The sequence below is a fragment of the Anolis carolinensis genome, chromosome 2, assembly GCF_035594765.1.
Source record: "Anolis carolinensis isolate JA03-04 chromosome 2, rAnoCar3.1.pri, whole genome shotgun sequence".
NCBI lineage: Eukaryota > Metazoa > Chordata > Lepidosauria > Squamata > Dactyloidae > Anolis > Anolis carolinensis.
The window spans coordinates 262,740,472-262,764,878 of NC_085842.1; the positions used below are offsets into that span (position 1 = coordinate 262,740,472).

At 38.6% G+C, this 24,407-nt stretch overlaps 1 protein-coding gene across 4 annotated transcripts in view; it reads right to left on the reverse strand.

Moving 5' to 3' along the window:
* The window catches only part of sncaip (synuclein alpha interacting protein), a 140,069-nt gene that overhangs the window by 12,053 nt on the left and 103,609 nt on the right, over window positions 1-24,407 (reverse strand). For 3 of the 4 annotated variants that reach the window (XM_008114055.3, XM_062972149.1, XM_062972151.1), the window contains 7 exons: window positions 22,274-23,127; window positions 19,684-19,863; window positions 14,060-14,173; window positions 12,461-12,586; window positions 9,212-9,381; window positions 5,071-5,163; window positions 532-1,576 (listed from right to left, as the gene is read on the reverse strand). In XM_008114055.3, the coding sequence (XP_008112262.2) occupies window positions 532-1,576; window positions 5,071-5,163; window positions 9,212-9,381; window positions 12,461-12,586; window positions 14,060-14,173; window positions 19,684-19,863; window positions 22,274-23,127 (2,582 nt within the window). The remainder of the gene's footprint in view (window positions 1-531; window positions 1,577-5,070; window positions 5,164-9,211; window positions 9,382-12,460; window positions 12,587-14,059; window positions 14,174-19,683; window positions 19,864-22,273; window positions 23,128-24,407) is intronic. The other variant, XM_062972152.1, reaches the window with a different exon arrangement.

A 24,407-nucleotide genomic window follows, 5' to 3' on the forward strand; every position in this document is an offset into this window, starting at 1 on the left:
TCTGGGTTTTTATTGGTGAGGTTTGTTCAGATTGGTTTGTCTTTAGCTCCCTCTAAGACTGAGAAAATGTGACTTGTTCCAGGTCGCTCACCTAGTGAGTTTCCATGGCTGAGCAGGGATGCGAACCCTAGTCTCCAGAGCTGTAATCCGATGCTCAAACCACTATACCGTACCATGCTGGCTCACCTCAATTGAGTTACTCAGGATTTAGTCCAAAGTGGCATAGCAGATTTCAAGTATACTTTAGTGGTGGGTTCCTGTAATGGCAGGATGTTGGGCTGGATGACCCTTGCTGTCCCTTCCACACAGAAGATTTTCTTAAATAGACAGATTTGTTCCCTTCATTAGGCATTTTCACAAGATGCTCTTTTGGTTATGTTATTATTTCCTCCCCATTACCTGCTCCTTGACCTAGGCTGTCCAGGTTGTGATGCGCTGACACAATTTTAATGAACTTGCATACACATAATTTTAAAAGACCATCCATTAAAATATTAAAAAGATTCCCTCTGCCCCCTATTAAACACTCACTGGTTTATTTTTTCCTTTTGCCGAGTTAGCTGAATTTCCCTTGCTATCTGTGGCTTTCCTTCCTAATGAGGTAAAAGGTGATGAGGTCTTGGTTAAGCTCGAAGTCTGATAGTTATTATTATTGTTCTGGTTGCCACTCAGTGTTTCCATTATGGACCGAAATGTTCCAAATGGTCGTTTCTGCTGCTCCCCAGTTTCAGCATTGGGTGGCCGCTGAAGGACCTTACTCCTCTCTTTGTCCCTTTCCCCATTTAAACCAATTTCTGTTTGCTCCACCTGTACCACAGGCTCCTCAAACGTCACTCTGAGTTTTAAATTCTGGGCAGTTCTGCGCTTTGAAGATGGTGATTTGAGTGCACTCTTAGGACTTGTGGCAACTTTGTGAGAAGTGGACGTCTCAGGGCTTGACTGGCAAGCATCTCCCGACATCTGGTTCTGCGATACGGTACCAATCTGATACAGGGACTCATTATCAGGATCACTGCTTTCAGAAGTGGGAGAAGGGCTGTGACCATCCAACGATTTTGAGGTTTTCATTCCAAAAGGGAACCGGCGACCTGATGCCAAAGTATGCCTCTTAATCATTAGGTGCAAATTCTCAGTGCTTTCAGTGCTTTCCACGATGGGCTGTGGTCTTGGCTTATCCGTTCTTCTCACAGGTGTATTTTTCTGATCTTCAGAGTTATTTGAATCTGTATCAGACTCACTGAGGGAGCGCTGCATTAGATGCTTCAGCCTTGCTAATTTCAACTCCTTTTTCTCCAAGGGAGCTTTCTTCATGCTCTTGGAGGCATGCACATCTCGAAATTCTAAGGACAGCTTTTCTTGCATGCAAGCATCCTCAGAGATTTCTTTCCCCAGCAGCTGGCGCAGGATTCTGTCAGAGTCCTCATCTTTAATTTTAGGCTGATTGTGGTGAGGAGTTCCCACACTGCCAAAGATCTGAATACCATCCTGTGTGTTCAATTTATTTTTTGGTAGAGTCGAGTCATCTGTATCAGAAGGTTTCCACTGTGGTTTGCCAGAAATGGGTGATGATGGTGAACTTCAATGGAAAGAGAGAGAGAAAAGCCTTCAGTACATGAAACCACAATCAAAATTATACAGATAGAAAGTGCAAAACTGATGTTTCCATTGCAAATGTTTATCTGATCATCCTATTACGTTCTTCTAGATTCTTGCCCACGTGGAATGTATTATGGAGTCACAGTATTGACTTCATAGTTAAGAATGTAAATCTGTTTCTAGGCTAAGCTTGATCTGTTATTTCCTTTCTTTGATAGTCTCCACAGAAGGACTTTCTGGAAAAGATTTGCTTATGCTGTTAGTGTTTCTGGGAATATCTTAGGGAAAACTGGAATTCTAGAATAAACATAGTTCTTTAGAAAAATAAATAAATTTATTTACGTATTTGTTTATTTTTCAAATCCTTCATAACAATACTTTTTGTAAAAAAAAAAAAAGATTAGATCCCTATCCCAGCAGCTCATAGTTGAAATTCTGACATCAAAGAAGGCAAAAGAAGTGAAGGATAAATATGAGGATTACTATAGGAACAAGACTGAACTATAGAAATAGCCTAGAAATTAACCTCCAGTAAAATCCTATTCATGTCTGCCTAAAAGTAAGCCACACTGAACTCAAGAGTAGATTATCATCAGTAGCAGCAATTTTGTATGCAGTTTAGAGAAGCTTGTTCAAGGAAGTGCTGATAGTGCTCTGATACTATCTTTGTAACCTGTATTTTGATAAGATTGCAGATATCAATGCAAGTTGCGGCTTATGTAGGCTTTTGCCTGCTTATACACAGAGCTGAAACAGTGTATATAAGGATGTGGGAGATCATATAAGCCTCACTAGACTTGTGCACGGATCTGTTTTAGCCGTTTCCTTTGACTTCTTCGGCTTCTTCGGACAGCCATAATGGCATGGGCTCAGCCACCATATTTTTTTTGTCCAAAATAGCCCATATGTGGCTGCAAGGTGCGGCTTCTTCCCTTCTATTTGGTAGCATGCAGCAGATGTTTCCTTACCCCTATTCCTCAAGTTCAGGCTCCCTTGAAAGGAAGAAAGGATAGGGTCCCAGGAAGAGTGCTTCCTTAACCCCGTTGCTCAAACCCAGACTCCCTTGAAAGGAAGAAAGGAAAGGATACCACGAATGGAAAGGGGAGACTTGTAAGTTCCCCATTGCCACCAATGGGTTGGATCTTCCTAGGTCTTTCAGCTACCTAGCCAAAAACATTTTTTTCCATTAGCCAATTATCGGGAGGTTCCCGAAAACGGATCTAGGTACCCAATGAAATTCAGATACCAAAAACAGATCACCCTCCAGACAAATTGCACAAGCCTAAGCCTCACCTTTAATGTTACAAATACCAGGACAGCATATCAAAAAAAATCATGCTTTGTTTGAACAGAGGTCCCATGAATGGAAAGCATCAAAAATCCAGGTTCCTGATGACAGGAGCTCTATAGCCCTGTTAAACCAAGCACCACTCCAGAGCCCTTTACAGGATTTAGCACTACTTATATCAAGGTCTGAAAAAGTGCCCTGGGCATTGGGCAGTATTTGGGTGCAGAGCTCGTTTGTACATCCACGTTCCTGTATACATTTTTGCCTATACACAAGAAAGTAAACATCTGTATGAAACTCTGATTTATGATCAGAATAAACTCTATAAATAACCCAATTGTGCTTAAATTTGCTAAACCCGAATAAATAATTCTAGCACACAAAGAATTAATTTAGGATGAGGATAAAAAGACAACATTAATAAAAATTTGGACTCATTGCTTTCCTCAAATATCAACTGCCTGTTTTTCAGTTTGACCGTATCACCAGAAAACTGCTTTTAAAGAAAATAAAAACAATTGCTCAAAAGCCAAATGCCAGGCCAGATGCCACATTTTCTACTGGAAGGCATATCAGTGGCTATGCATAATTGAAATGGAACGGTCTACGTTTAGAGTCCGAACTGCTGCTTTAAAAGGGACAAGGAACATGTCTTGTTCCATACAAGTCAGAACTGGTCTCCAGTTCATATCTCAGCTCAATGATGAACTCACCAGATGTGCTCAGAAATGCCACTGCTGCTTAGCCTCAACTCCCACTTATACTCAATTGTAGCACAATAATGCTGTAATATTTTTACACTGCCATGAGAGAGGGTTCTTGCATGGATTTCTGAGATAAAGTATATGAAGCACTTTGACTGCTTGGGGGAAAATAGCATATAATGATTGGTGTAGCTTTTGCAGGCTTTTTGCATCACTGGATCATTGGCTGAGAAACTACGGCAGATCTTACATTATTAATAGAAACAGCATTCTATATACATAAAAGGGGATTTTTGCTTCTCTGTAGCTTTATTCTAGCATTGCATTACTCGCTCTTCCAACCACAGTTATAAGGATGTGTCAAGTACACTTGTATTGCTCTTCTTAATTTATAGCTAGAGGAGTTTGTATTTCTGCACACTTTCAGCTTATTAAGTAAATTTGCTTCTGTGGCACTTATCAGTATTTTGATATTTTGTCCCACATCATAGAGAAAGTTAGTAATAAGGACAGAAGCATTTCCTATGCTGTAGCCAATGAGTATGCTTTTTTCTTTCCTGCAGGCTTATTCAAGCTGAAGTCAAGCAACCTCTTCTGAGGTTAAATCATTACAATATGCAATTATATTTATTCCTTTTGGTGCTGTCTATTTATATTAGATAGTGAAGACAAATCATCTTGAAAGCACAGAATAATTAGGCTGCCTCACTACCCAACCTCTTTGCAAGCAAAGGCATTTTGAATTACTGGTAATGTACTACTAGTGATCACCAGAAAGATGTTAGAGGATCAGAAGAGACTTCTTGTGAGCAAAAGGAATTTCCTGTGATCATTATGAGTCACCAAAGATTCCAGATTATATCACACTGGCAAAAATTAATTTCATCTGAATTAATACTTGTGATATTAAAGATGTATTGAATACTACCATATGACATTATGTTTTTTTCTTTTACAAAATGAACGATGTGGTCTTTAGATGAAACATGACCTTCCCCAGCAATGAAAAAACTACATTGGAATTCCACCCCTGTAAGCCAATGTGGTATAATATTTGAATGATGGAATAAGGGCACACCAATCCTTTAGAATTAATGGAGTTTGGCACCACCTTAACTGCCATGGCTCAATGCTATGAAAGCATGGGAGCTGTAGTTTTGCAAGGTCTTTGCTAAAGAATGATGATGCCTTACCAAACTATAAACCCCATAATTCCAAAGCATTTAACCATGAAAATTAAAGTGGTGTTATAGTAGTGTTGTAATGCACCTCAAGCTGTGAGGAGAGACAGCTAAAAAATATATTATTATTAACAAAGACTTTGGAGACCAATGTTTGATTCCTGCTCAGCCATGGAAACCCACTGAGTGACCCTGGGCAAGCTGTATACTTTAAGTCCCAGAAAACCCTACTTTAGAATTATATGACTTGAAGGGATACAAAGACAACAACAACACTAACAACAACAAGCAGCTTAGTTACCTTGGAGACGTTGGCAATGACTTGACCTCAGATCTCTGTTTTTCCAGAACCTGCTGGAGTTGATTCTGTAATGTCACATGTTCTACAGTCTGCCTGTAAGGAAATATTTAATTATTAAACCTTGTTTCCCCCATCCCCCCAAAAAGCTGTCAGTAGATGTGCTATGAGAGGAAATGATAGTTTTCACTCACCATCATTGCAGTTCATTTATAATTTAAGAGTTGCACGCACATAGGGCAGACAAAAATACGAAAATACACAAAGGAGGTCTCTGTTCTGCAAATTGCTTTTAATTCCAGTGGGAACACTGTGATCTCTCTATTGTACCTTCTGAAAGCTGCTTGGCTTGTATAAATTATTTATTACTAGTAGAGACTCTGGTGTAAATTGTAAGATTAGAATACTAAGGAGCATTGTGCTGGAGCTGTGGGACTCACCACAATTAGCTTACCTGTGCCCTATTAAACCCAAATTCACAGCAAATTTGGAATTAGATATCTGAAACTCATGTTTGACTGTGACTTGAGAATGCTGTTGCTAGCTGGAGCACATATAGTGCTCATCAATATTCACTGAGAAAGTTGTTCACCAAACAGAAATAAAGGTAAAAGTTTATGGGACCAATTCTCATGTATGAAGGACAACATATTTTATACTAAAGCAGAGCTTTCCAAACTGTGTGTTGCAACACATTAGTAAGATGCCTGTAGTGCACAGGTGTGTCGCATTGAAAATGCTCCTCCTACCTGCCCCCAAACTAATGCTGCTTGGCAGCCGCTTGGAGGAAGTCTGTTGGCCACCCCTGGAGGAGGAGGAAGAGGAGGCAACAGCAGTGACAGTCACTCAGGCACCACTGAGCCAGAGCTCAAAGCCCAGCCATCATCCTCATCCATGTCATCCTTGGCTCTCCATCTCACCATGGGAGGGAGGAGGAGGAAGAAGAAAAAACGTGGAGGAAGAAGAGGAAAACCTGAATGGGAGCAAGTAGGGGCTCAGGGGAGAGGCACTGAATTAGAAGAGATTCTCAAAGGACATCCAGTCCAAACCCCTTCAGCTAGGCAGGAATGAACAATCAGCCTGAATGGTCAATAGTTATAAATGACACAGCTCAACAAAGATAACGTTGGTTTGGCTTGTTCTATGGGTTATTTGGGGCACTGATTCAGACAACCACATTGGATAAATCACATTAGCTCTAGTTTTTAAGATACGATTATCATGGGTTTTTAAATGCATGAACGGATGAAGACTGGTATATGACATATGTTCTGTAACTCAGAACTAGAGCTGATAGGGGAAAACCACTGCCATTTTTGGAATCCACAGGTCAGATATACCCCAAAATAGGTCTAACGTTTGAGGCACCAAAATGTGTTGGCAAGTCTAATTAATTCCTTTCTACAAATACAATTGTTTAACCGAGTTATATTGTACTTGTGACTTAATGATGGATATCAATCCCCCTTTTGCAGTGTTAATGTGGCCTAATAGTTACATTTATAGCCATAAATATATCGGCCCACTAAATAAGGATGGGGAGGGCACTTCCCTGAATCAGGAGAGAGTCAGAAACAGTTTGTATTGCATGAAGATTCTGCTTTTATTAAACTTCCTTCCCTTCCTGCCCCAAATTCGGCCTTGGATAATGTTCGCTTGTGTGAGGCTAAATTTCCCCATTGATCTTCCTTCACACCGTATTTGAGGCCACATGGCAATGCAACCAATCAAGTAAATGGACAGCCCCCTCCTCATTACTGCTTTCACTTTCAAAATGACTTCCTTAATAGGAAGAACAAAACTGACAGCTGTGGGATATGTAAGTGGATAATTTCCTGGTCCAAAGGATGTAAGAATTTTAACACACGTTTCAAGTCCAGAGCATTTGAACTGACAGTGTGAGAATAAAAAAAGAATCCACATTGCTTCAGCCTGTCACATACAGACTGTATTTACTATATTTACAAAAAGCAAATGCTCGTATTGGCATAGTGAAGGGTCTGGAAAACACGAAAATATGTTAGATGGGACACCAATATGCTTTCCCTCCCTGTAGAATCCAGATGCAGTTTTATAAAGATCTTCCCTTCCTTCAGTTTTTCTCCTTCCTTCCTCTCGCCTACACATTTCCTTACATTATTTGAAAGATCAGTCCAACCATATGTCAGCATCGCCTTGTGGTTTAAAAAAAAGAAAGAAGGAAGGAAAGCCAACATTCACTCTGTTGCAAGTTTGAACTTCACTTCAACCAGGGACTTTGCCACATTAAGGTCCAAAAAGTGGATGATAGTGGGGGGATTCGCCAGGCAGTGTAGTGAACCCGGCAGGCAATAGAGAAACAATCGCCCCACATTGCTTGCATCAAGGCTTTCCTCATCCCACAAGGGAAAGCATCACAGCCTGGCTTACCTCCGCACTTGTCCCATTCTTGTCAATGAGAACATGGGATGCTGGGAGGACATAACCCCACTGGAAGAAGCCCTGCGTCATACCAGAGTCTGGAAATGTTACGTTTTTGGATTACAACTCCTAGAATCCCACAGCCAGCTTGGCTAGTATACCAGGCCATTTTTCTGGCACTAACAGTTCTCCCCTTTCTCTACTATCAAAGCTGTTCCTGCTTTTCTGTTTTCTGCCTGCAGTTATTTTGTCTATTGGAGGCTGGAACCATTCCCCATAAACAGCAAAACCAGATTTGAAACACCAGCCTATATCATTTAATCACTGGTGAAATGGAAGGAGGGGTGAACTTGGTATTAAAGAAAGATAACTGAAGCCAATCCATATCATGCACCTAGTCTTGAATTCACATATCTGAATGTAATTCCAGATTACTGGCAAATGAGAGGAAAGAACATGGAACAAGCTATTTCAAATGGAAGCGTAGATGGATTGTTTATATTCATGATTAACGTATCATGAATAACTAGGTATAACATGTTATTCAAGAAGAAACATATACATGTATTACACTTACATCTTGGCTTTTGGTAGTACCATGTCAAAACAAAGGAGATACCAAACAGAGGACAACTACTGTATAAATAGATGTTTAATGGACAAATGGATATAATAGGATAAAGAAAATAAGTCTTCTAAAAATTAAAGCATAAAGGGACATCTTATTGATTAGAAGACTTTTACAAAATCCCCACAATGAAAAGTCTTCTGCCCTTCTACAAATTTCCATTTATGTCCACAGCTCTTGCCTTGGGAACACTCCTAGATTACTTCTTCCATTTCCTTACTGACTGAATAATAAGATTTCCACCACAGTTTATCCAAGGAATATGTTTTCAGCACGCCCAACAGATGTCATAAGGTAAACACGAGGCAATATTTGAAGGGAAAATGTGCAGTACATGGTTGATATCCAACTGACATTGTATGTTTATTGCTTGCTTTCTAGGGTACATCTGTTATCCACACATTACTTTGTTGACCCCCGGGCATACTGCAATCCGGTATGACTCAGTGTTGTCTAGTAGGTCCACATGCAGACGCATGGTAAACTGAGCTATATACCACTTGCAACTTACTGAACAGTCTCTGAGAGCCTTTCTCTCATGTGTGAAACAGGCAGTACCACAGATGCATTTGACTACGCCACTACAGTCAAACACAAAATGATTACAGGCAGTCCCCATGTTACAAACATCTGACTTACAAACAACTCATAGTTAAGAATAGGGATGAGATAACAGGAAGTGAGAGAAATCTACCCTTTGGAAGGGAAATTCACTCCTGAAAAAGTTATCATGGGGAAAAGAGGTCTCCACTGAAGCTTTATTGCCTGTATAGCAGCACTGGGACCTCTGAGGGATCCTAGTGATGGCATCATTATCTCATGTCTAGCTACAGAGATACGCTTCTGCAATCCTGCTCGCATCCCACAAATCAGAAGATGGTTGTACAGAAGACTTCAGAAGCTGTTCAGTAAGTTGGGAATGGGGAGGCTTTGGGTACTATGGAAAGAAGAAGTAGCTAACTAGCATCCCCCCCCCCAAAAAAAACCCATACATGATACCAGCTGAAGTGTGAAACAGCCAAAAGAGCCTGGATCCTTGATGAAAAGAACCATAAAGAGAGAGGGAGAAATAAAACCACTGTTTTATGGAAACCACCATTACAAATAAGAACTTACTCTTTGAGTTGTTTGGTTAGCTTCACAACTTGGGATGCCAATGACATGCATGTCTCCACTACTACCAGGTAACGTGAACACATGGTGTGCCCCTGCCGTTCAGCACTTTGGGAAGGTTTCTCGCCAGCATGGTTTTGCATAGTGACATTTGCTCCATATTCCACCAGAGTCTGAACATACATAAATGAATATTAAAAGGATTACCTTGAGTGGTATTGGGTTCAGTACAGTCAAGATAAAAAGCACATTTTCATTCAATTAGCCTATGGAATCCTTTACAACAAAAGTAATTATTAGGCTGGTGTGATGGCCAACAGTACAAATGACTATTAAAAGTCTATATACATTTGAAGAGTATGCGCTATTAACATTTTCTAGGGTTTTCATTTTTAGTGTCAAATTTATTCTGACTCAAATTCACCTTAGACTATAAGCCTTTCCTCCTTTTCTCCATGGGAATTCATACGCATTTCTGTGCAACTATTTCAGGAATTGTCACCGTTTTAAGACATTGTTCTATTGGATGCATTTTTGCACACATATTTCCACTGTAAAATGTATAGATTTTAAACACATTTTTTGTTGTTCTGAGAACCTCATTACAATTTATGGATCAAAAATAGTGGGATCTGTGTTTGGTACCAGAAAGGGCTACTTGGCCATTTACACATTAAAATGCAATGCTAGCAAATTTCTGAATATTCTGAGGCATAATAGCAAATTGGTAAAGGCAGAAATATTTAAAATGCTTTGAGCAAACAAAAGCATGGGACAAATATGTTTATCTTCATGGCCAACTTATATGAGTTTCCCCAGTTATGTCTTCCCCAATATGCATACTTCAACTGTAGTTCTTAACTAGTATGTGAGTGAAAGAAGTCCCCACCCAGTACATCTGAAGGGCACCCGTTCGAGGAAGACTGTCGCCAGGCCTAAACCTTTGAAAACAGAAAGTAGAAGTAGATGGTAGATGATCCAGGAAGGCTTTGTTTCATTTCCCCATTGTGAACATTCTTTATCTAATGTTGTAGTCTTATATTGCATTATCCTTATTAACAGTAACACCAGCTTTTGATTCCATGCCAATTTGAATAGGTGATAAATTTAGTTGTTCAATGAAAGTACAGTTGCAATCCCATGCATAATTGCCAGGAATTAAGTATAATTTGAATGCAATTGGACTCACTTCTGAGAAGACATGTAACGGACTGCACTGTTAGATATCCAAAATGCTGCAGTTAGAAAATTAAATAGTTGAGGACAATCTACTTCAAAATTAGCTCCAGAAATTCCAAAATCATGTAATCCTAATTTTTTGTAATTATGTAAATCTGGAATCCATAGATGTTTAAAACAATTTGAAGGGACACACTGCCTTTAACAGTATAAACAGACTCAGAGATTAAATGCACGAATAAACTCTGCCAATCTACTAGATTCCTCTAGATCTCATTATATCAGGAAAAAGGATAGCTTTTGGTAGTCTGGGTTCAATCCCACAGCCAGGATCTACCACAGGCCTCACTAATCTCATGGCATTGGAGTTTGCAGTGGTGGCATGTTCTGAAAGGAAATTGGGCTTCTGGGTGATTTCTAGGAGTATGATTCTCTGTTTTTAGAGAAAATTTGGGGGGGGGGGAATGAAAAAGGGCCTTTATAGAGATCTCAAAATGAGAATTGATATGTAATAAATGAATGTATGTTTCCCAGCACAGCATTAAGTAATAGGTGTGAGCGTTCTATTAATAATGGGGAAAAACCCTAGCTTTAGCAAGACATTTTTAGTTTGTATAAAGTCAACCAACATAAACATTTTATGGCATTTTTCCTTCTGTGCTTTGCAAATTCTGTTGACAATTTGATGAGTAAGGTAATTGGCTGCAGTATTTGGCTGGCAGCACTATCATTTACAGTGCACCTAATTGTAGGATAAATTATAGATAGGAGGTTCAAATGAAAATAAAAATCCAACATTTAGACATATTCCTGGAACACCTTCAGATTCTTTCAAATATAAAGGTAAAAGATCTTCAAGGCTGTCTCCCTCAATATCTGAACTATTAAATCAAGCATTCATCCTTCAGAGAAATGTGTGTTTTCTCTCTGCACCTATAAATCTTTAGACCATGTAACCAGAGAAACAAATGGGTTTCCTTGCTTCAGATGTTATATCATACTCTAAACTTTTGCTATTCTCATTTTAATAGTATACTCTTTTGTTTATTTTTTATTTTGGGGTTTTTGTATTTTATATTAATTAAGGGATGGTGGTCTTTTTTTTCAATTGATATTTTCAAGCAAAGAGAATGTCATTGCTTTGGATTTCCTGAGCAGCATGTTGGACTAGACGACTGCAAGTCTAACAATGAAATGCACCACTAAGAAAACACATATGCTGTGTGTTAGTCTCAAAAAGAGCAGTCATGTGCATTTGCCTCATTTCCACTATATTCTATAGATGAGTAAGGAAGATTAAAGTGAAGGATAGAAGGCCACACCAGAGTTAAATTAGAATTACAATGGTCAAGAGTTTTTCTGTATGATGCAATTTCCCATTGTTTAATTGCACTGCTTTTTTGGGGATATTTTGAGTTTTTTTAGGAACTCATCCCAAAGGCTGCCGGAATCGCCATGTATCATGTATCATGGCCGGTGGTGCATGTCAGGGTGCATGGGGAAACCACTGCCCACGCCCCGCATCACCCGACTTACCCAAGTCACCATCTCAGATAGTGGAGTGTTGACTGCCCGGCTTCCTCCCATTATTCCTGACAGAACATGAGAAACATCCCATGTTGCCACCACTGTGGCACACTTCAATTCACCTTCCCTTTAAGCACTGATCCCTGCCTGAAGTACCTGTGCGTAATGGGAGCCAGCATGCTCTGTGCTTCAAGGGAAGGTGAAGTGGAGCATGCCACTGCTTCTAGCCCATCTGATGATGTTGTTAATACATATAGTGATGTCTACTTTGTTCATTTTTAAAGTTAAATTTTGTCTTACATTGAGTGCTAGCTTCCCAGTCATGGTATATTTTTTGATTCAGTAGAGGATTTGATAAATGAAAAATAAAGAGGTAATTTTGAAAAAACTCTCTTTCCCCTCGCAACCCTCAAATTCTCATTCTACAGGACCCAATTTTCTGAGGTTTTAGATGCACACCGTATCTTCTGAAAAAAAATGTTTTCCTAATTTCACAGATTTTGTTTAAAATATTTTTTTTGGAAGTAAATGGTTTTATTTCTTTACCTGTATACACCCCAGATATCCCTGTTGGGCAGCTACATGGACTGCACTGTTACCGTCCTGATCAACTTCATCCAAAGAAATCCCTTGTTCTTGCATAAACTGAAGAAGCCACAGAAGGATTTTCTCCTATAGATAAATGAAATATTTTGTATATTAATGCAGGGTTGCCTATACTCTGTACAGTATATGTGTGTGTGTATGCATGAACCTTCAAGTCAGCAGTCATGGACCTCACAGGATTTTCTTGTATAAGGAATATTTCAAAGCCTTCCTCTAAAATATAGCACCTGGTGTTCTTTGCCATCCCATTCCTTGCCACACACTTTCAAGTACTAACCAGGCCTGACTCTGTCTAGCTTTCAAGATGAACAGGATTTGATGATTCAGGATATTAAGTCTTGAGCTATAGTGACCATAAGTTAAATTCCACAGCCCAAATAGTCTAAAAAAAACTTTATTAGCCACAAAAAGCACAAAATATGGACTGTACATTTTATGAACCCTACACAAACATACAGACTTTACATTTTATAAAAATACACATAACAAATATGTGTCAAGAAGATATTTAAAAGTACAATTGTGTTATATGAACATGTAGAAGATAACACAGTCAGTGGGTACACCAGTTTTGTCTCTATTTTGGAACAATATCTCTTTGAGCTATAAGAAATCTCCAAATATTCTCATACTTCAACTCTAAGCTAATTTACATGGAAGTATGTTTCACTGATTTATGTTCAAGCTAATTTCCATATTCTGTATGTTTTCTGCAATGACACACTGACGAAGAAGGAAACGGAGAAAGTCTGTAAGAGGACACACAACTTCTGAAGCTGAATGTGTTGCAGGATTCACATAATATACAGTAAAATATACTAAAAATGTGTTTGTGAGTTTGCTTGTTGGATTTAAAGAACTGGACAATAAATAGGGCTCAGGTTTTACTGTTAACAGGATTCTAAAAATCCATACATTCTTAGAGATATCCTTGATCCACATCTCTTCCTGATCTCACTACTTGGCAGTTATTCAGCTGGCTCATTTACCCTTTTTCTTTTGATTCAAGGATATTCCTGAAGACAGACTTGGAATTGAGACAGGACAAGGTTTTCTCAAGAATAAAACATCCTATATAAGCAATGCAGGGCAGCACTGACATCAATGGACCTATTCTCTGCCTTTTTTTTGCCTTCCCCATCATAGGAAGTATTTACTTAAAAAAAAACACCAGATACCATGTGTGCCAAGTGCTAGAGGAAATAATTGTGTGTTGAATCAATTCAAAAACACTTCTTCCTAATAAAAATATTTCCCTTGCATTCTAGCCAAGTCTGGTGTTTACATGGGTTATCTTTTGCATGAGTAACTTTTGAATAAGCCAAAGTATCTTTCAAACACACGTGTGTTAGAATTATTCAATATTTGTCTTTCCATTTCCCAAGATCTGACAGCAGACTGAGTCAAATGCAACCATATCACTATATTGTTACATTCTGCATAGCTTTTACTGATGACCGATGCACATTTAAAATCGAGATGTATAAAGAAATAACTTGAAATGATTATGTAGCATTAACATTTAAAATGTCACTGTACCTGTCCATAGCAACCTGCATAGTGAATAAGGCTTGGGTGATCTTTTGAGCAACTGAGTTCAGCAATAGCTTCTGTTTCACTCACCATCCACCTCACACACTCTAGCTGGCCATTCTAAGCAGGAGAAAAGGAAAACGCAAAGACTTCAATTCAATTAAAATCTTCTCTGTAATAATGTGAATTTATGATGATGATAATAGTAATATATCCGAGTATATCAGCCCAGAAGCCAGAATGTTATACATTTTTAAAGCCAGGCAAGGACTCTAGGAAACAGGCATTTGAACCCCTGCTCAGCTATGGAAACCCACCGAGCACGTCATACTCTGTCAGCCTAAGAGGAAGGCAATGGCAAACTTCCTCTGAATAAATCTTGCCAAGAAAACCCTAGGACAGTCTGGCCTTAAGTTGGAGTGCGCCTGAAGACACATAAAAACAATAATGCCATGCTGCTTTCATGCCTGCTGATTGCTACAATGGTACTGAATGCTCTTTTACAATTTATGAGTAATTTCTGCTCTGCAAACTTTATTTGATTCTGCAAGGCTCGAAAAGCAAAACAGCATTGTTTTATATAAATTAGGGTTTTTATTGTTCTACATGGATTGTTGGGTCACCCAGATGCAATGGGATAACATTAAAACACTAAATTAGAACAATACACACAGAGCAATTCTAGGTATGAAGGCTCAAATTCTAATGTGTTCACTGCTGTTTGACATCAGATAAACATATCAAGACTACAGCTTATATGCAAACTTATATACGCTTACTATGGAACAAATCCCCTTGAATTCATAATGCTTTCTTCTGAGTCATGCATAAATTTCACTGTAAATCTGAACTGGGAACATATTCAACATAGTTCAATTTCCCAATGAATTATAGTGAAAGGGACTTACTTTAAGTAATCACCTATATGAGTGTGTTGATTATAATCTTCATAAATAGAAAGTTGCATGGACATTTTATTAGCAAGTACAGCAGAGCCAACAATTTCTGTTGTACAAATTAAAGGAAGAAATTCCAAATACTGATGTCCTAATACACTGGAATTTTCAGGGCACTGATTAACTTTTAATGTCGTCGTGAACCAGTGCTATGAGCACTTCAATAAGATGAGGATCTGAGAGATCTTCAAAAATGAATTTCTGTATGAATGCTGTTGTCCCTTTCAGAGTCCAACACAGAGTCAATCTATGGCAAAGCCAAGATCTTCCTGGCTTTGTCAAACTGCCTGGCCTAGCTGACAACATTGTAGCAATCTGCTGGGCAACAGACAACTTTATGTCTGGAAATATGTTACCATGGATCTATAATTCATCAGTAGCTGTTGAACATGCTTTCAAATTTTTCACGAATACTGTTTACAGTAGTACAAACAGTATTAGTGCCTAAAATCTGTATGAGATTAACACTAGTGTCCAGGTCTTCTTGCTCAACTGCATCAGAAATCAGATCATTAGTCTACAAATGAATCCTCAATATATGTATATTTGGGGAAGGGGGAATAACACATACACATCTATTTATGTTCTTGAACAGACTTCCAATCTTTTCCTAAATGGAAGAGAAAACATAAGAATCTTTCGTTTTTCCACTCTGCACACTACAACACTTATTATATTACATTACAGAAGCAGTTTAGGTATTTTGCTTTATTTGGAGAATATCTCCAGAGATGTTTAACTCCACTGCCGTCCTTCCTGTGCACACTGCCTTTAACAAGTGCTCAGCAGTACTATAAAATGAAATGTTTTCTTATATCACAGATTTTCCTGTTAAGTCTGAGCTTTCTTCCAGATGACATTATGTTTTTCTCAGTGAAATCTTCTGTATGTCTACTCAAAAGTAAATAATCTTGAATTCAATTGAGGCTACTCGATTGAATAAAGGAAGGCAGCTTTGTTTTTGACATATTGCCCACTGTGCAAAAAGTAAACGTTTACTTTAGTATGATATTCCAAAGTAGTTTTGATGGTTCAAGATATTCCAGCTTTGAATACAGAATATTAAATAGAGGCAGCAAAAATATTTAAAAATATGCACAGTCTTCACATGCATGTGTTTTATCTCATGTATCCTTTATAATTTATTTATTTTATCACCAAATTAAGCCTGATTTTGAAAGTGAGAGCTTTTAAAAGCTGGGTACAGTGACAACACACTTATGTCCTATTGTTAGTACAGACCACCCTAAGTGTTATGAACTCTTGCAAAGGTGAACCTTAATTTCTCACAGGAATAGGATGAGATCAATATGCCCTGATTGTATGATACATTTTGTATTGTGTATATTGGCACTGTGCATGATTGACACTATACATCATATACAGCTGAATTTTGATTTCACCATATGGATGGTTTGTTCTAAATAGTTTATAAAATAAGTGATGGTAATGTTTTTATTCACTTCTATATTTATCTGAAGTATTATGTTGTTATTATTGTTGCTGTTATAAGCCTTATTGTCAATTTTAACTTACTGCAACCCTATCATAGTGTTGTCATGGCAAGGGTTATTCAGAGAACGTTTGCTTCCTCTATGTCTAAGAGAGTGTGATTTGTCCAAGATCACCCAGCACAGAGCAGAGATTTCAGACTCTGTGTATAACACCCAAATCCAGGACCAAAGCCAGAAAAAAAATTAGGAGGGTGTGTGTGTGTAAACTTTTTTTTTTTAGCAAATCAGGAAGAGTAGTTCAATAACACAAATAATTTATAAATCAGGCTCCGTCAATAAACTTCAGTGGACACTCATGGGGATCTGGTTAAACAGTTAAAATTCATGAGTAAACCAGGGTTTTTTTAATACCTGAAAATTTCAGGAGGGGGAGGGTTGAAAACATGACAATAGCACTTTTCCATCTGAAAGGTTACAGAGACAGAGTACATTTACCTGCCCATATGCTTGCCACTTTTGTGCTCCAGTTCTGCTTTACCATGCTAACCCAGAAAGGCAAAGTTTGGGAGAGGTGTGTTCCTTTTCTTTAAAGAAACCAAATGCATCAACGAAAATACATTTAACCACATCAGACCCATCCTTATTTTAAAGGCCATATTTTATGTTCCATCCATCCTCATTATAAAGGCACACCACAGCCTGTCTTTATAATTAAGGATGAGTGGAATGCTAAAGATTGGCAGTACATAAACAGTGAGGACTATTTTATTATTTCTAATATTTTGGAGGGTGGGAAGAAGGAAAATGTTCTCCTCCCAGCGTATAGAATGATACAGATTTACTGCAAATGTGCAAATGAGGTCACAGGAAAAAACACTACTAAAATATTTAATTGATACTAGCTTGGGTACTTGGCAATGTCCGGGTTATTTGAAAAGGGCCTTGTTTGTTTTTGGATGCTAAGTAATATCAGTGTGGTCATATGTTACGCTATGGGTTCAGTATTCATAGAATCATAGAATAGTAGAGTTGGAAGAGACCTCATGGGCCATCTAGTCCAACCCCCTGCTAAGAAGCAGGAAATCGCATTCAAAGCACTCTGAATACGAGTGACTATAACTCCTGGATGTCACGGTCAATCACCCCAAACTCCACCAGTATGCAAACTCCTATAAACCATGGTGAATTCTCCCCAAACCTCTCCATTATGTTCAGTTGCTGATCAGTTCCTCTGTTTGCTGTGTGCCATAGGAAAGGGTAGGAAAGGGTTAAGAGAGAGGCAGTGGGCAGGGTCATGCAAATGGCGAGAGAAAGAAACACTGGGATGTGCTCACTGTAACCTGCAATGTCTTGGGATGGAGTGACTTGGTGGCTTCTCAGCACTGGGAACTATAGTTTGTTTGTGGAGGCCGGAGGCTGTCTGTGTGAGTGGACACCCATGCCACATACACACATACAGATATTCACTTTTATTATGTGTAAAGATTATAATTAATTCAGCCTTGAATATGTAAAGTCATCTATGGTATGTAAGATGGACAGTTGATCTTTTCTTAACTTGGAGGTTGGACTTCAAATACTTTTGGTCACAGTCAATTTCAGAATTCTATGACACATATATTTTATTATCCAATAAAATGACTAAAATTTAGGCTCACCCGCTAAAGCTAATTAGAAAAAATGCTGCCAGAGGATAAAATCATATAACTGAAGGAATTTATTGATTATGCTTGCAAAAATATATGCCACTTCCAGATTGGATAACATGATAGCCATCAGCTAAAACTCAATTTTTAAAAAGAAATTTTCATTTAACAGAGATCTGCTTTTTATCACTCAGGGCCAGATCAGATATAACTGTAAACTCAGTTTTGAAATGCAAATCTTTATAACTTAAAATGCTATGTAAGGAGTGAATAATTTCAAAGGAGCAGTGGTTTTTAGGGCACTGCTAATTCTATCCTCTGCTCAAAACATGTTACCTGAATAGTCTTCTAGTTAACCTTCTAGATGCAGCAAACATCTCCTATCATTAGCTTCAAGGAGGCAGTTGCCTGAAACAACAGGGTGTTGGGAAGAGGAGCTCTCTTGTGTGTCTTGGCAGGCTTTCCTATGCTCTGAAATACAGCCACTCAATGCTCTGTATAGCTTGCTAAAGCCGGCACTGTATGAACCAGAGTTGGTACTCATTTTCACCTCTATTTTTCTTGGGCACAGAGATGTTTCTCCACATTTGGTGGGTTCATCTCTTCTTCCTTTGCAAATGGAATACTTAGGGCCTTTCCACACAACCCTATATCCTAGAATATCAAGGCAGAAAAACCCACAATATCTGCTTTGAACTGGGTTATCTGAGTCCACACTCAGATAAATGAGGAATTTTCTTCCCTGATATTCTGTGATATAGGGCTGTGTGGAAGGCCCCCCAGACAGCTCCCTATTGATGGCTGGGAAGGTGGAAGAATAGGTACTTCCATTACCACCATTCTCTGTTGCTCAAGGGATGAGTGAGGCATGTGGGCACTGCTGGCACTAGCTGATCCTCCACTTCCTTCTCAGGCAGAGGAGCAAAGTGCCACAAACATGGCCAAGTAGGTGCTCCTCATTCATGAGATGTTACAGTAGGGAAACCAAACACATTCTGTATTCCCCCAATTTTTATTGAACACATTTATTCTGGTCTAATTGGAAATCTTCATATTTTTGTGATATTTCCATAGTTTGTTTTTAATATAGACCTTTAGGGGATTGTTGCATGGAAAGACTGGGAAAGGGAGAGGATGAGAGAGAGACTTCTTGTTTGATTTTTCAATGTACATTAGCTGGGAGAAGTAATGGTGTGGGTCTTCTCATCTTGGACGCATCTTCTCATCAAGACTTGCTTTGACTTTTTATTGGATTTTTTATTTTGCTGCAGTGAGTGCTATCACATCATCCTTGGGATGGGCATCACTATTGCATCTTCCACTAATGTAGTGGGATGGGATTTTGCCACTAGTATTAGACTGCAATGTAGGGAAGGAAAAGCATTTTGCTTCCTACCTCAAGCAGCAATAGAGGTTAGATTATCCATAGCAAGAGGGAATGCAAAGGAAACAGGGGTTACCTTTCCCGTCCCTCTTTCCTGTGCTACTTACACAATGTTTTAGAAGACAGCTAGGTTTTGAAGTCAATGTACATTGTGAAATGTAGTTTGGCTTTAGATTCCATTTTTTTTTACCTTTATTGCTAAACCAGCTGGAGTTAGCCGCTCACTGTTCCGCTCATTCAAGCAGTCTTCACCCATCAGAGATGTGAGATGCTGTAAGCATTCTGCATGCCCTTGCGATGCTGCAACATGCAAAAGGTTGTTGCCGTTTTCGTCATGAATTTTATCCAGATTGTCCACTGCGAGATGGTGCTATGCAAAAGAAGTTTCAGGAGAGTGAGTTGCTTAATTGAAGGTAAGTTCATTTAGTAGCTGCCATGATCAAGTACTTCTATGGTAAGGTTGGAGCAGTCCTTGAGAATAGTGGAAGCAACCCTACTTCTTACCTACTAGGTGGATTTAAGAGTCCCCTGTAACATGTGAGTACATCTTTTCAAGCATTGATAATGAGGAGTTCTGCTTGTACTTTATCTCTTTTGGAGTCAGCAGCACTGGGATTTGCATATGACGCTGCTCCATTATATCCCATAATAGGTATCACACTAATTAGCTGATAAAAACACTTGCTGCAATATTTGATTGTAGGCATTGAAAACACTAGCATTATACATTACAACCAACATTACCATGACTCTTGGGGAGGGCAAGATGCTGTATCTAGTCTACACATGCTTTCCACAGGCCAATTCATGTGATAAATAATTTAATCCTATGTACTGTTGAAGGTTTCCATGTTTGGAATCACTGGGATGTTGTGTGGTTTCTAGGCTGTATTCTAGCAACATTTTCCCTTGACGTTTCATCTGCATCTGTGGTAGGCAAATCCTCTGAAGATGCCAGCCACAGATGCAGGTGAAACATCAGGAGAAAATGTTGCTAGAAGATGGCTATACAGCCTGAAAACCACATATAATGCTCTACATCAAAGTAATAAAGACAATACATTGAGAGATCACATTCAGCTGTGCTCCAGAAAAGGTTCAATTAAGGTTTACAGAGTGTAATCAATCTTAAGGATCTACAACAGTGGAGTTATAGATACTCAGTGAATTCTCTGTAGCATTTGAGTGCAATAATGACTGAGTGCAGAGACAGAGACCCTAATATCTTATGTCCAGGTATAGCTATCTATAACATTTCAAACAAAGGAAAGACAATAATTGGAATGCCTGGGGGATTAAAACAGAGTTTCCTTCCAGACTGGTGAAGCATAAGATTGGAAATTAATTGTATAATGCCACTCATTTTTATGAAGGCAGATCTGGTAGAGGCATGAATGAATATTGATCTCCTTCAGGATGACAGTTTCTACATCCCTAAGGGAATCTCTGAAGAACAATAAAAGATTACATTGCGTAGCTTTGTCCTAAACGTACAAATCTACTGGAGAAAACAAAAAGGAAATGTGCGAGCTAATCCCAGTCGATGACTATGCAAACATTTGTTTTTCTAATTTTCTATTGGTTTTAGAGTCTTTTTCATGATGCTTCCATTAGCCTTTCATTCCCATTTATATTACTGGTTTCTCAGTAATTGTGTTCCCTTCTCTAAAGGAAGTTATAAAGCATTAACTGCTTGTAGCTGATCTCACTGGACCAAGTACAGCATTGGAGTGAGCTACCATGATCCCTGATGGGGATTATGACTGAAGAGTAGAATGAGGAGGAAGAGGAAATAAATAATAAATAGGTTGATTAAATAGAGAGAAAAAAAGCAAAATTCATGTTGATAATAACACTGGGATAGTTAACTATGTTAGTGGCTCTGAATTTGTATTCTCATATAGAACAAAAGAGAATTTTGCTTTATATTTCCCTTGGCTCAATGGATATAAGAAAGAGGTGGCAGGGAAATTGAAACTGTAAAGATAATTTTCTGACACCCTGTGGTTAACTATAGTTACAGGGTGTCAGGAATTATCTTGACTATTTCTATATACAATTAAAATTTTTGGACAGTCTGTTTTTTTTATAATCACAGTGCAATAAAATACTACAGCATATCAATTTTTTAAAAAAAATGTTGGATTTTTGTTGGTTGCTTTACTTCATGATCTGACACTGTTTCTGCTCCAGATAATTTTCCAGTTAAAGCACAAATGAAAGAAGGTACACAGTGAAGAATGCTTCCAGCGCTTGCTTTCCCCACGCCACCTTGCTAGCTTGCGTCTAGTTGCTTTGGAAACGCGTGTTTGATCACAAAGCTGGAACTAACTAAAATCTTCATGTGGGTCAGAGGCCAATTGGGGCTACTGTGTGAGCTCCTGTTCATGAAAGCTGTTGCAGTGAGCTGGGGTAAACACTCTTGAATAATAATCAGAATACAACAGAAGCCCCTCTGTTGCTATCACAGTTCCTCTCAACAGGATCCCAGTTAATCTGCTAATAACTGACAAGTGAAGCCCCACCATTCTGAATAGCAGATTTAAACTTCATGAACACTATGGAAGAAGTACAACGTGCATGTCCAGATACATTGCTATATTAAAATCAACCATCTTTGCCATTACAAACTTGAAATGACATTAGAAGTCCAATGTATATGAATTCTGCCAAGTAAAAGGAGCATGTATGGTTTAATTTCAACTCTAATTAACATTTTTAAAGTAGTATTTTCATCCTGTTGCACCTGAGTTATAATTTAATTGATTTTAATGACTTACCAGGAGGGATAGCTGCCCTTCTTTCACAATGTTTAGGATACTTTTATTCTTTTTCATATTCTCGTTCCGTTCTTCTAGACCTCCAGAGCTGTTCCAGTTTGCATTGCTACTCGATTCATCTTGCTTGTTTTCTGTCACTGCTGCCTGCAGATGAAAAGTCCTTAATTGACTGTGGGACAGCGTCTTCTCCATGTTATCACCAAACGTCCTGTTGAGGAAGCCCTTGGTCTGAGCTTCAGGTTCCTGAACTGAACCACATTTAACTAATGGCCGGGGAAACTCGAATCCTTCTACTAAATGCGTATGCTGATCAGGGACAATGGGCTGTGCTTTTCTCAGCTGAGAGCTTTTCACGGGGGACAGAACACAGAACTGCGTTGTTCCTGTTGGTGCCTTCTCAGTGTTTCCTGCAGAGTATAACTTGCTATTGAGACCATTCAGCGTTGAGTATACACCCAAAATCCGTTTCTCTGGAGCTGCCTTGGTATAAGCAGCAAGCTGCTGGCTGGATTTAATGTAAGGCACATCCAAAATTTCATCCATGTCCAGGTCATAATGTTCCAGCTCACCAAGCAAAACTCCCGGTTCGACACACTTAGCTTTAAGGCTCTCCCCACTACCCAGAGTCTGGTTGCCAGTCTGAGCTGCAGATGGAGAGTCACCATCTTTCTTGTACTCTACCTTTTGGTTCTTTTGGTCATCACTTTCATTATTTTCAGAGCTTTCTGGTTGGTGCTTAAGTGGGGAAACTCTCTTCACTGGCCTGAATTTACTGTACACCTCTGCAATGCCAGTTGGTTTTTGCCCATTTCCAAGGAGTGTTGCAACTCCCAAACTCCAGTTAGTGCCAGAAACTAGGAGATAAATGAAATACAACATAGAAAGAATTCCATCAGTTATAGATCTATTATTCAAGGGTGGTGTTCTTGGTCATGTAATAAAATATAATACAAGCCACAAAACAGTGATATCTTTATTAGGACCAGCTACAACATACAAAGTATGCAAGCTTTTGAAGCTCCACTCACTTTGTCATATGTCAAAAGATGTTAAAAATCATGCAGAACAAAAGTGACTATTATTTTTATTCTGTATGCTTTCAGAAGAGAGTGTCCTTGAAACATAATTATCCATAGCTAAGGTGAAGCAAAAATGGTGTGAAAAATATACTTTGACCTAAGTGCAGCTATTATGAATCAACGGGAATTCAGTAAATCTATTGATGTAATGAAGTAGTCTGGCTGAGTATAACTATCAGATTTGGGCTTTTGTTTTTGACTGCTATACTATAAAAATCAAACACATGAGCTATAAAGAACATTTAAAATTTGAGTTTAAACTACTCTCTGTGTGTGTTTGAGTAGGCTAAATATAGCAAGAGAAAAGAAATAAAATATGAAAAATAGAAACCAACTGAACATATATTTTAATTTGATTGACCAAGAAATACCCAAGGCTTTGCTTGCTAGCTTAGAGTCAAAGACCTAAAGAATTCTTAACTTGTGTGTGTGTGTGTGTGTTTTTTTTTTAAGTGAGGATGTTGAAGCAGGGAAGATTTGCCTGCAGCACTGTTGACCTGTTAAAAAAGTTCATGCAACTTTCCACATTAAAAACATCCCCCCTAAACTGACATTTGTTCCACAGGTGGGAGAAAGGTTCAATGCAATATCCAAATGCAGCATCCAAGGAAAATATTAGTAGAAGAGCATATTAATTCCAGTAAGAAATATGATGGATAGGAGAAATGGTAGCTTCCTGCTGCTACCATTTGAGACATACTATCATGGACCTCTTAAATAAAGAACAATTTAGCATTGCATGTTCTCCAAAATTGTCTTAATGAGTAATTTAATATCACATGATCAGTAGAATTCTGATTAATGAACATTACATGTTTTTTTCAGAATTCAGTTAGATTCTTGCAGCCCTAGATACAGGAAGTCATGACAGAAACATATTGTATTTAGTAGGAAGGAACCAGCAAATGTATGTATTTATTACTGAGATCACAATTAGCATGTACGATGATTCATAGAATCAAAGAATCATAGAATCAAAGAGTTGGAAAAAACCTCATGGGTTATCCAGTCCAACCTCCTGCCAAGAAGCAGGAAATCACATTCAAGGCACCCCT